Genomic DNA, 12,118 nt, shown 5'->3' with positions numbered 1-12,118 from the left:
CTCCTGCGTTGTCTTGGCTGTGTGCTTAGGGTCGTTGTCATGTTGGAAGGTGAACCTTCGCCCCAGTCTGAGGTCCTGAGCACTCTGAGGCAGGTTTCGCTTTGTCATTGTGGGTTATTTTGTGTAAATTTATGAAGAAAACAAATTATTTAATGCATTTTAGTATAAGGCTGTAACATAACAAAATATGGGAAAAGTCAAGGGGTCTGAATGTTTTCCGAATGCACTGTATGTAAGCTATTTGGTTAACTATTTAGCAGTCTCATGGTAGAATCTATTCAGGAGCAATTTGGTCCCAGACTTAACGCTCTGGTACAGTTTGCCATGCGGTAGCAGAGAGAACATTCTATGACTTGGGTGGCTGGAGTCTTTGACAATTTCATCTGACACCACCTGGTCTAGAGGTCCTGGATGGCAGGGACCCCAGTGATGTACTGGGCCGTACGTACTACTCTCTGTAGGGCCTTGTGGTTGGAAGCAGTTGTGGAAGCGGTGATGCAACCAGCTATAGTAGTAGTGCAGCTGTAGTACTTTTTGATGATCTGAGGGCCCATGACAAATATTTTGAGCCTCCTGAGGGGGAAGAGGCGTTGTCGTGCCCTCTTGATGACTGTGTTGGTGTGTTTTGGATTATGATAGGTCCTTAGCGAGTGGATACAGATGCACTTGAAGTTATCGACCCACTCCACGACAGCCAAATCGATGTGAATGGGTTGCCTACCCTTACCACCTGGGGGCGGCCCATCAGAAAGTCCAGGATCCAGTTGCAGAGGGAGGTGTTCAGTCCCAGGGTCCTTAGCTTTGCTTAGGGCTCCTGAGTGGTGCAGCGGTCTAAGGCACTGCATCTCAATGCAAGTCCCTGGCTCGAAACCAGCCTGTAACATATCCGGCCGTGATTGGGAGTCCCATAGGGCGGTGCACAATTGGCTCAGCATCGTCTGGGTTTGGCCAGGGTAGACCGTCATTGTAAATAAGAATTTGTTCTTAACTGACTTGCCTAGTTAAATAAAGGTTAAATAAAAAAATATATACAAAAAGTAGTGATGAGCTTGGAGGGCACTATGGTGTTGAATGCTGAGCTGTGGTCTATGAACATTATTCTCACATAGGTGTTCCTTTTGTCCAGGTGGGAAATGGCAGTGTGGAGTGCAATAGAGATTGTGTTATCTGTGGATCTGTTTGGGTGGTATGCAAGTAACAGTGAGTCCAGTGTTTCTGGGATGATGGTATTGATGTGAGCCATGACCAGCCTTTCAAAGCTCATACATTGAACACAGCTCTCTGTTCCCTGAACACAGATAGGTCAGTTCTTTGGGGAGGTGGACCCAGTCGTGATGATCAGTCTGGTCAACACATCTCTGTACTCCTTCAACAAGACCTACGACTACCAGTCAGTCTGCAACCCTGAGAGAGACTGCAAGGCTGCTGCAGGGCCACGATCTGTTTACGTGGTGAGACACACACAGCGCGCACACACAGCACACACCCGCATTAATGCATGATCTTGCTTTGGTTACCTTTCATGCTACACATACTGTACTGTATGTGTATATTTTGTCCATATGTTATGAAGTGTGCACTCAGTGTTCTCCTCTCCCCTCTCCAGCCCACTATAGCAGACATGCTGAGTATAGGCTGGTGGGCCTCCACAGGTGCCTGGTGAGTTAACTGGCTGGATAGTTTAACTACTGTCGTCTGCTGTTTGGACCAAGCATAATATGTTTGTCTCTGTAGGTCAATAATGCAGCAGCTCTTCTACAGTCTCACATTCCCAAGGTTCCTAGAGGCAGGTCAGTTTTAGAGGATAATATATTGGATGAAATATGTGTTTCCAAAACAGTGAATTTGTAGTTATAATGGTACAAGATGTTTGTTGTGGCTAAAATGGCTGTTGATTCTGAGAACATATACAGCGCATTTGGAAACTATTCAGACACCTTCACTTTCTCCACATTTTGTTATGTTACAGCCTTGTTCAAAAATGTTTTAAAGAAATAATTGTCCTCATCAATCTACACACAGTACCCCATAATGACAAAGCGAAAACAGGTTTTTAGAGGTTTTTGCAAATGTATAAAAGGTATTCAGACCCTTTGCTATGAGACTCGAAATTGAGCTCAGGTGCACCCTGTTTCCACTGATCATTCTTGAGATGTTTTAACAAAATGATTGGAGTCCACCTGTGGTAAATTCAATTGAATGGACATGATTTGGAAAGGCACACACCTGTCTATATAAGGTCCTACAGTTGACAGTGCATGTCAGAGGAAAAACCAAGCCATGAGGTCAAATGAATTGTCCGCTGAGACAGGGTTGTGTCGAGGCACAGATCTGGGGTTAGGTACAAAAGATATCTGCAGCATTGAAGGTCACCAAGAACACAGTGGCTTCTATCATTCTTAAATGGAAGAAGTTTGGAACCACCAAGACTCTTCCTTGAGCTGGTTGCCTGGCCAAACTGAGCAATCAGGAGAGAAGGGTCTTGGTCAAGGAGGTGACCAAGAACCCGATAGTCACTCTGACAGAGCTCCAGAGTTCATCTTTGTAGATGGGAGAACCTTCCAGAAGGACAACCATCTTTGCAGCACTCCACCAGTCAGTCCTTTATGGTAGTGTGGCCAAATGGAAGCCACTCTTCAGTAAAAGGCACATGACAGCTCGCTTGGAGTTTGTCACAAGGCACCTACAGGACTCTCAGACCATGAGAAACAAGATTCTCTGGTCTGACGAAACCAAGATTGAACTCTCTGGCCTGAATGCCAAGCATCATGTCTGGAGGAAAGCAGCCACTGCTCATCACCTGGCCAATACCATCCCTACGGTGAAGCATGGTGGTGGCAGGATCATGCTGTGGGGATGTTTTTCAGCAGCAGGGACTGGGAGACTAATCATGATCGAGGGAAAGATGAACGCAGCAAAGTACAGAGAGATCCTTGATGAAAACCTGCTCCAGAGCGCTCAGGACCTTAGACTGGGACGAAGGTTCACCTTCCAACAGGACAACGACCCTAAGCACACAGCCAAGATGATGCAGGAGAGGCTTCGGGACAAATCTCTGAATGTCCTTGAGTGGCCCAGCCCAGATTTAAACCCGATCAAACATCTCTGGAGAGACCTGAAAATAGCTGTGCAGCGACGCTCCCATCCAACCTGACAGAGCTTGAGAGGATCTGCAGAGAAGAATTTGAGAAACTCACCAGATACAGGTGTGCCATGCTTGTAGCGTCATACCTAAGAAGACTCGATGCTGTAATCGCTGCCAAAGGTGCTTGAACAAAGTACTGAGTAAAGGGTCTGAATACTTCGGTAAATGTGATATTTCAGTTTATTTGTTAAAAAAAAAATTTGCTTAAAAAACTGTTTTTGCTTCTTCATTGTGGGGTATTGTGTGTATATTGATGAGGGTACTTTTTTAGTAAATCAATTTTAGAATAAGGCTGTAACGTAACAAATGTGGAAAAAGTGAAGGGGCTTTGGATTATTTATTTGGAGGAGATGTAAGCACAGATGTTTTTGTGTTGTGTTTTTGGTTGTGTATGGTAACAGTTATGTAGTCTCTCTCGCTCTCTCTCTAGTGGACTCAGATGATGACATGTCTGCTAACATGTTTAAGGAGAGTTGTATCACAGAGCAGACTCAGTATTTCTTTGACAACGAAGATAGATCCTACTCGGGAGTCCTCGACTGTGGAAACTGCTCCAGGTGTGTGTGTGTGTGTCCACGTGTGTGTAAGTGATGTAAGGGTCGATTCCAATTTCCTCTTTCCTGGATAATAGCTTGTTGTGGGCAATAATATTTTAAATGTGAATATGCAGTATATGTGATATTTTATACAACGGGTGCGTCTCATCCTGAATGCTGATTGGTTAAAACTGCATCCAGACGGTGTTTATTCCACAAGTTACCACTGGATAAATCTAAGACGCTTTAATGCCTATTTACTCTGTTCCATCTGACTGCGCAATCCACTGTCTCATCAGCCCAGCCAGACAATTCTATAAACTTGATCTCCACTATAAAAAGCATCTAGACTTTATCTCACATTTCTTTTAGACTAACATTTAGTTTTCAACAGCGAAGATTTCTATAAACCTTGCTGTCTGTCTCTCGAAATTTGCAACATTGTTTCAATATACACATTCGATCTCCAGCTGTTTAAAAAAATAATCTTTAACTAGGCAAGTCAGTTAAGAACAAATTATTATTTACAATGTCGGCCTACCAGGGAACAGTGGGTTAACTGCCTTGTTCAGGGGCAGATCGACAGATTTTTACCTTGTCAGCTCGGGGATTCAATCCAGCAACATTTCGGTTACTGGCCCAACGCTCTAACCACTAGGGTATAATGAACATGTCTGGAGTTGGGATGAGACAGACAGGCGGCTTTTCTCAGCCAGCCGAAATCATGAATCAGCATAATTTTTATGGATATATACAAAGAGAGATCAATAGAAAACAGGTCAAACAAAACTAAGTGCAGCTAGTTTGCAGTCTTTCCAGCTTCAGTTTGAAGTGATTGTGCTAGCTGTGTTGTTGGATAGCTCTGAACAACATTGTCCTGACGAGAGAGGACATTTTCTTTGCCAGGTGAAATTGTGCATCATTAGCTTATTGTTATGGATGTATGCAAATAAATGTCACTAGAAAACAGCTTAAACAACTGCAAATGAAGCTACTTTGTTGTTATTCTGGCTGCACTGTTTGACGGGACTGTAAATTAGCCGTAGTTGGCTAGCTATCAAGCAAGGGATGATAACGTTGCAAGCCAGTATGGCGATAGAACATTTATAATGAACGACTGGGTCGCATCCATAGATACAGAACAAAAAGACTTAACCACTGGGTAACGTCTCTGGCATCGGAGCCGATAGACCGAATGACCAGCCGGCTTGGGTAGCAACCCTAGATTTGTATCAGGACTATATCTTGTGGATGAAATAGTATGAATATATTCATTAAAATAACGTTTTTAATAAAAATACTGTACCAGTCAAAAGTTTGGACACACCTACTCATTACATGGTTTTTCTTTATGTTTTACTATTTTCTACATTGTAGAATAATAGTGAAGACATCAAAACTATGAAATGACACATGAAATCATGTAGTAACCAAAAAAGTGTATTTGAGATTCTTCAAAGTAGCCACCCTTTGCTTTGATGACAGTTTTGCACAATCGTGGCATTCTCTCAACAGCTTCATGAGGTAGTCATCTGGAATGCATTTCAATTAACAGGTGTGCCTTGTTAAACGTTCATTTGTGGATTTTCTTTCCTTCTTAATGCGTTTCAGCCAATCAGTTGTGTTGTGACAAGGTAGGGGTGGTATACAGAAGATAGCCCTATTTGGTAAAAGACCAAGTCCGTATTATGGCAAGAACAGCTCAAATAAGCAAATAGAAATGACAGTCCATCATTACTTTAAGACATGAAGGTCAGTCAATGCGGAACATTTTAAAAACTTTTAAAGTTTCTTTAAGTGCAGTCGCAAAAACCAACAAGCGCTATGATGAAACTGGCTCTCATGAGGACCGCCACAGGAAAGGAAGACCCAGAGTTACCTCTGCTGCAGAGGTAAAGTTCATGAGCGTTCCCAGCCTCAGATTGCAGCCCAAATAAATGCTTCACAAAGTTCAAGTAACCGACACATCTCAACATCAACTGTTCAGAGTAGACTACGTGAATTTGGTCTTCCTGTTAATTGAAATGCATTCCAGGTGACTACCTCATTAAGCTGGTTGAGAGAATGCCAAGAGTGTGCAAAGCTGTCATCAAGGCAAAGGGTGGCTACTTTGAAGAATCTCAAATATGAAATATGTTTAGATTTGTTTAACACTTTTTTGGTTACTAAATGATTCCATGTGTTATTTCAAAGTGTTGAATACTTCACTATTACTCTAAAGAAAAACCCTTGAATGAGTAGGTATGTCCAAACTTTTGACTGATACTGTAGGTCCCTAAGGTTATCTTACAGGACAAAGCATTAATAAAGAAGCCTAGCAAATGATAATTGATCATACAAAGGCATTTCATTTCATTTATAGCATCTGAAGAAGTAACCTTTCAACCCAAAACCAACCACCATTGACCAATCAAATGATATCAGTAACTTAAACACTCCCAGGCCCAATCTCCATAGGGTGTCACAGCATTTAAAGGTTTGTGTGGGGGGATGAGACAAATGTAAATAAGACAGAATTCCTGAGAAGATCATAAAATCTTTTTGCATATAGTAATTCAGAGTTCACCCTATACAGATACAACTAACCCCCGAGATTATACATATATGTAGATAACATCAAAGTTATCCTCAGTGAACAAGTTTCAGATAGATACCATACATGGATACTATACTATTATTATATCACATTAAATATTCAGTGTTCTGAATACTGAAACAGAGATATTTACATTTTGACCCTTCAGAGAGGGAAGGGCTGACTAGTCTTTGGGCATTGTCCTTTGTTCCTGCACCATTTGCCATGCAGGTGTCAGAGAGCATATAAATTAGGGCCGAGCCTACAAGCTCATCCCGATATGTCATCCTCTGGTGGGGTAGATCCGGAATGAGGTCAGTTTCCTGCCCTCCTCTGTGTTTTCCTGCTCTTTCCAGGCAGCTGCTGCAGGCTTGGCTCTGATCAGATGCACATTACCTTGATCTGTCAGGAGCTGGACACAGAGGGAAACACTGTTTACTGAGAGCTCTCTCCCAACCGTTTACCCCTGTTTATGCGCTGCAACTCACACATGATGTGGGGGTTGAATGTAGGTAGAAATGCAGTGGGTATATGAGCCACGTGCCTGACTCTCTTTCTCTTCAACATTAACAACTAAAGACACTTAAACTTTAATGAGTGCCATAAAGAAAGAGCCATTCCACAGACGGAGAGTGTTGCTCCATTGCCCTGTAGTATGTGTGTGATTTAGTATTGGCTGTGTGTATGTCTGAACCAGATATATATCACCACGGTAAGCACATGTGTGTGATGATGCGGGCGGCAGGAACGGACAGCTTTTTAAATTTACTCTCATCTGAGGCAGTTGAAGAACATGTTGTGTGAAAGCTTTGTTAGTCTGTTGGTAATGTGTTTCCCTATGTGTTTGGGTTGGAATCTGGTAGAGCTGTCTCTCCGGCTCTCTCCTGGAATTATAGTGAATTCCATTGAAGGAATAATAGGACATTCCATAGAAGGGAAGTGCAGTGGCATGTGTTCATGGATGCCAAGGGAGGTCAAGCTTCCCCATATAAAATAAAATAATTATAAAAATGTATCTTTCGTCTCTCTGTTTCATAATTTTCCTTCAATTGGCAAGTGTCTTTCTCAACTGAGGAATCAGAGCGAGGAATCAGAGCCCATGTATCTGATGCTATCTGGTCAAAAAAGAGTATGACATGTTGGCATGTTGCCGCCAGTAGCATTGAATTCAATAGCAAGTGATGCCAGCTAGCATTTGGCCTCCCTTGATAATTTCGATAACCAATCAGTGTTGATCTGAGCTGAGTGAGCTCAACTGTGGATGGTCCTGGCACAGCAAAACATATATAATGCCAAGGAAGGCCAGTTTGGATTTGACTTCCCACCAATCAAATCACACCAAAGAAAAATGTATTTGTTAGCTTATGGTGTGTGTCGTTGTCCTGCAGTAGCTAGCTATGGATAGAGATGGGGATGAAGAGTTTCTAGTTAAAAACGATTTTGTAGCAGCTGAAAATCAAGGAGAATGGGAGGCCAACTTCAAAATAGGATATGGCGCAGGGGAGAGGAACATGGGGTGGAATCCAATCTTTTAACAATGAGAATTACAATAGGACTGACTGGCTAGCTGGGAGTGCTAGGCTAAAGAAGCTGTTTTGCTGGCCATGCCTTCTATTTGACAAAAGTACATATTTGCTCAACAACCATTGGGACACCACTGTTTTTTCTGATCTTGCAAACCTGGGCAGGTCCCTTGACCGACATGGAAAATCAAAAAAACACATTATGGCAAACCTAAAACTTAAGGAGAGGTATATCTACAATTCCATGTGTATAACTTGTATTATCATCTACATTTATGATGAGTATTTCTGTTGAAATGATGTGGCTATGCAAAATCACTTGACGTTTTTGGAACTAGTGAATGTAACGCGCCAATGTAAACTCCGATTTTTTGTTATAAATATGAACTTTATCAAACGAAACATGCATGTATTGTGTAACATGAAGTCCTATGAGTGTCATCTGATGACGATAATCAAAGGTTAGTGATTAATTTTATCTCTATTTCTGCATTTTGTGACTGCTATCTTTCGCGGGAAAAATGTCTGTGCTTATTGTGGTTTGGTGGTGACCTAACATAATCGTTTGTAGTGCTTTCGCTGAAAAGCATATTTGAAATCGGACACTTTGGTGGGATTAAGAACAAGATTACCTTTAACCCTTTCACACGTACCATCACACGGGTGTGATTGTTCTACAGTGGTCCCTGAAGCGTACGATCACACCCGTGTGATTAGAACACTCATTTAGAACGCTCGTTTAGAACGGCCAGTTTCGAATGACGCAACAATCAGCGTTTGAGCTGGCCACACTTTTTTCAGAAACTATTTACACAAACACAGTCCTTACAAAGTTATGTCCAGAATGTGAGCAGTTTATTTTTGGATTCAATGTTCAGATATTCACAGAAGTATATATAGCATAACACAATCATCCTAACCGGAAAAATGTAGGCTACATTTGTCCTAGCGCTAACTGAGGAAAGATTGACCCAACACAAGCAGTCATATTTTCTAACTCTCGGCTGACATAAACTACAATATGAATTAGCTAATAGCAATTACTATGTATAATTAATCACAAAGCACTTTTTAGAAATCGAAAGTAATCCGACGATTAGTTTCAGCGCGCAGCCATGCATTTTTTCTTCACAGAAACCGAAGATATTAAGACAAGATGAGTTTGGTCTGTTATAGTATGCATGTTGAAGGGGTGTGTCATCTACCGTCGTTCACATCCCACCATTCATTTCCGGAAGTCCTCAAAAAATGAGTGAACTCTTCCTCACCTCATTTTGTTATAACATCTTTGGTCAAACAGACGATTACGTGAACCCAGAATGCATTGAATGTCAACAAACATGGCTACACAGCTAATTAGCTTAGCTCATCATAATCAGTACAACCTTCAAAAAAGTATTTTACACACATAATATGTGCCCATTACAATCTGTGCAATAATCGGAATGCATGATTTGTCACCTAGATTTGAAAACATGTGAATAAAACTGTAAATACACAAATAATTGCCACACAAAACATTTTCTGATAGTGATTTATTGATACAAGTGGCGCGTGCCGGCAGTCAACCACGTACCCTCTCACTCTAAACCATTCAGTGTTGTTGTTTATGTATGTAGCTAGTGAGCTAAGCTGAAGCATTAGCAATGTCTTTCAAAAGGAGACAACAAACAAATGTGGAAATTCTGGAGATTTTTTAAAATTCTGACAATGAGTCTGAGTATGAAAGTCAGGAATCAGATTCTGACAGTGACAGTGAAGAGCTGCCCCCCAACCTTGTAGCCATTGAGAACCTTGAATCTGAATTTCCCTTGTCCACTGACGAAGTCCCAGGTCCCTTTGAAGATGCTGGTGGTGATGGAGGCATACCAACAGTGGATGAAGTACAGGAGTTCTGTGGTAGCTGGAAGGCCACCAGTCATTTAACCCCTCCTGGCCCTGCTGTTTGCTTTGACGAGTCCCAGTCTGGAGTGCAACGCCCCTTGCCATTTGCAACTGAGGCAGAGTGCTTCAAGTTGTTTCTGACAGAGGCGCTGGTGGGAGACATAGTAGAGACCAATCGCTATGCCTTGGAGCTACAGGATAAGAGAGAGCCAGGAGTGGGGGACAACCACAATTAGTGAAATGTATACATTCCTGGTGACAGTAAAGACTGCTTTCTAGTTCTGCTGCTATGACTGCATTTCATCAACGCTACTGCCATCCTAAATGACCTGTTATACAAAACAAGAAATGTTAACCTCTCTGGGACAGTGGGACGCTTGCGTCCCACTTGGGGAGCACCCCCCACCCACCCCCCACTGATTAGCATCGCTAGCATAGCGTCACAATTAAATAGTAGCATCTAAATATCATTAAATCACAAGTCCAAGACACCAAATGAAAGATACAGATCTTGTGAATAAAGCCACCATTTCAGATTTTTAAAATGTTTTACAGGGAAGACAAAATATGTAAATCTATTAGCTAACCACGTTAGCAAAAGACACCATTTTTCTTTGTCCACCATTTTTTCTCTCCACCAGTAGCTATCACCAATTCGGCCAAATAAAGATATTGATAGCCACTAACCAAGAAAAAACCTCATCAGATGATAGTCTGATACCATATTTATTGTATAGGATAGGTTTTGTTAGAAAAATTTGCATATTTCAGGTATAAATCATAGTTTACAATTGCACCCACCATCACAACTCGACTAGAATAAATACAGAGAGCAACGTGTATTACCTAATTACTAATCATAAAACATTTCTTAAAAATACACAGCTCACAGCAATGGAAAGACACAGATCTTGTGAATTCAGACAATATTTCAGATGTTCTAAGTGTTTTACAGCGAAAACACAATAAATCGTTATATTAGCATACCACATGTGCAAACGTTACCAGAGCATTGATTCAAGCCAAAGAGAGCGATAACGTAATCATCGCCAAAATATATTAATTTTTTCACTAACCTTCTCAGAATTCTTCCGATGACACTCCTGTAACATCATATTACAACATACATATAGAGTTTGTTCGAAAATGTGCATATTTAGCCACAAAAAACCGTGGTTATACAATGACAATACTAGCAAAACTAGCCTGAAAATGTCGGGCGCCATATTTGACAGTGATCTTGTCTCATGATTAACTATTCATAAACTTGACTAAAAAAATATAAGTTGGACAGCTATCGAAAGACAAATTAGTTCTTAATGCAATCGCTGAATTACATTTCTAAAATTATCCTTACTGTGCAATACAGGGTTCGCCAAGCGAAGCTATACCAAAGAAAATGGCGGAATATGCGTTTAACATTTTTCGACAGAACAACGATTTATCATCTTAAATATTTCTTACTATGAGGTGATCTTCCATCAGAATCTTGGGCAATGTATCCTTTCTTGGGTCTAATCTTCTTTTGGTCGAAAGATGTCCTCTTGTCCGTCGAAATGCCCACTAACGTTCGACCGGTACTGGAAACGTGCCCGGCGCTTCTAAGTGCATCAAAAAGAATTGCCTCAAAATCGCACTAAACGGATATAAATTGCTATAAAACGGTTTAAATTAACTACCTTATGATGTTTTTAACACCTATAACGAGTAAAAACATGACCGGCGATATATAAGTGGCTAAACCAAAGCTTGGAAAGAGAGCCAGTCGAACGTCCTTCGTGCGTCAGGCGCAGCAGGAAAAGAAAGCCACTTCCGCCTTGTGTTCTTTTATACAGGCCCTGATTGCGCAATCGACTCCATTCAAATTGTCACCTCTTACTGACATCTAGAGGAAGGCGTGGGCAGTGTTTGTATCCTCATAGGATTTACAGGGACTTTAAAACTGACCTGGGACCAGAGGCCAACATTTCTGAAATCTCACTCCATATCAGGAAAAGTGCTGTAGAATGAGTTCTGTTCCACTCAGAGACATAATTCAAACGGCTATAGAAACTAGAGAGTGTTTTCTATCCAATAATAACAATAATATGCATATTGTACGAGCAAGAATTGAGTACTAGGCAGTTTAATCTGTAGAGCAAATTATGCTAATGCGAAACAGCACCCCCTATATCCCCAAGAAGTTAACAGCTGGCAGTAAAGTGCCATAACAAACGAGACGTCCATGTCCTCTACACTGTCCATACAGCAACCATGTCGGCCACAGGGAAGGTGGACCACCTGACGGGAGAGAGAAACAAACCAGACAGAGAAATATGAAACCAGACTGCGTGCTTGACTATTACCTCAAAATGGGGGCAGTGGATAAGGCTGACATGATAAACAGCTTTGTGGAATGCACTCAGAAAACGACCAAGTGGTATAAGATATTTTTCCAGGGTAGTGTCAAAATACA

General features: G+C 41.4%; 1 protein-coding gene across 1 annotated transcript in view; it reads left to right on the top strand.

The window, feature by feature from the left end:
• LOC120053242 (voltage-dependent calcium channel subunit alpha-2/delta-1) overlaps positions 1-12,118 on the top strand; it is a 108,233-nt gene that overhangs the window by 86,218 nt on the left and 9,897 nt on the right. The window contains exons 33-36 of the mRNA XM_039000388.1: positions 1,299-1,451; positions 1,607-1,659; positions 1,735-1,790; positions 3,576-3,702. Of these exons, the coding sequence (XP_038856316.1) occupies positions 1,299-1,451; positions 1,607-1,659; positions 1,735-1,790; positions 3,576-3,702 (389 nt within the window). The remainder of the gene's footprint in view (positions 1-1,298; positions 1,452-1,606; positions 1,660-1,734; positions 1,791-3,575; positions 3,703-12,118) is intronic.

This window comes from Salvelinus namaycush, chromosome 9 (assembly GCF_016432855.1).
Source record: "Salvelinus namaycush isolate Seneca chromosome 9, SaNama_1.0, whole genome shotgun sequence".
Classification (NCBI taxonomy): domain Eukaryota; kingdom Metazoa; phylum Chordata; class Actinopteri; order Salmoniformes; family Salmonidae; genus Salvelinus; species Salvelinus namaycush.
The sequence above is the reverse complement of the archived record's forward strand: the minus strand, read 5'-3'. Positions and strand labels throughout refer to the sequence as shown.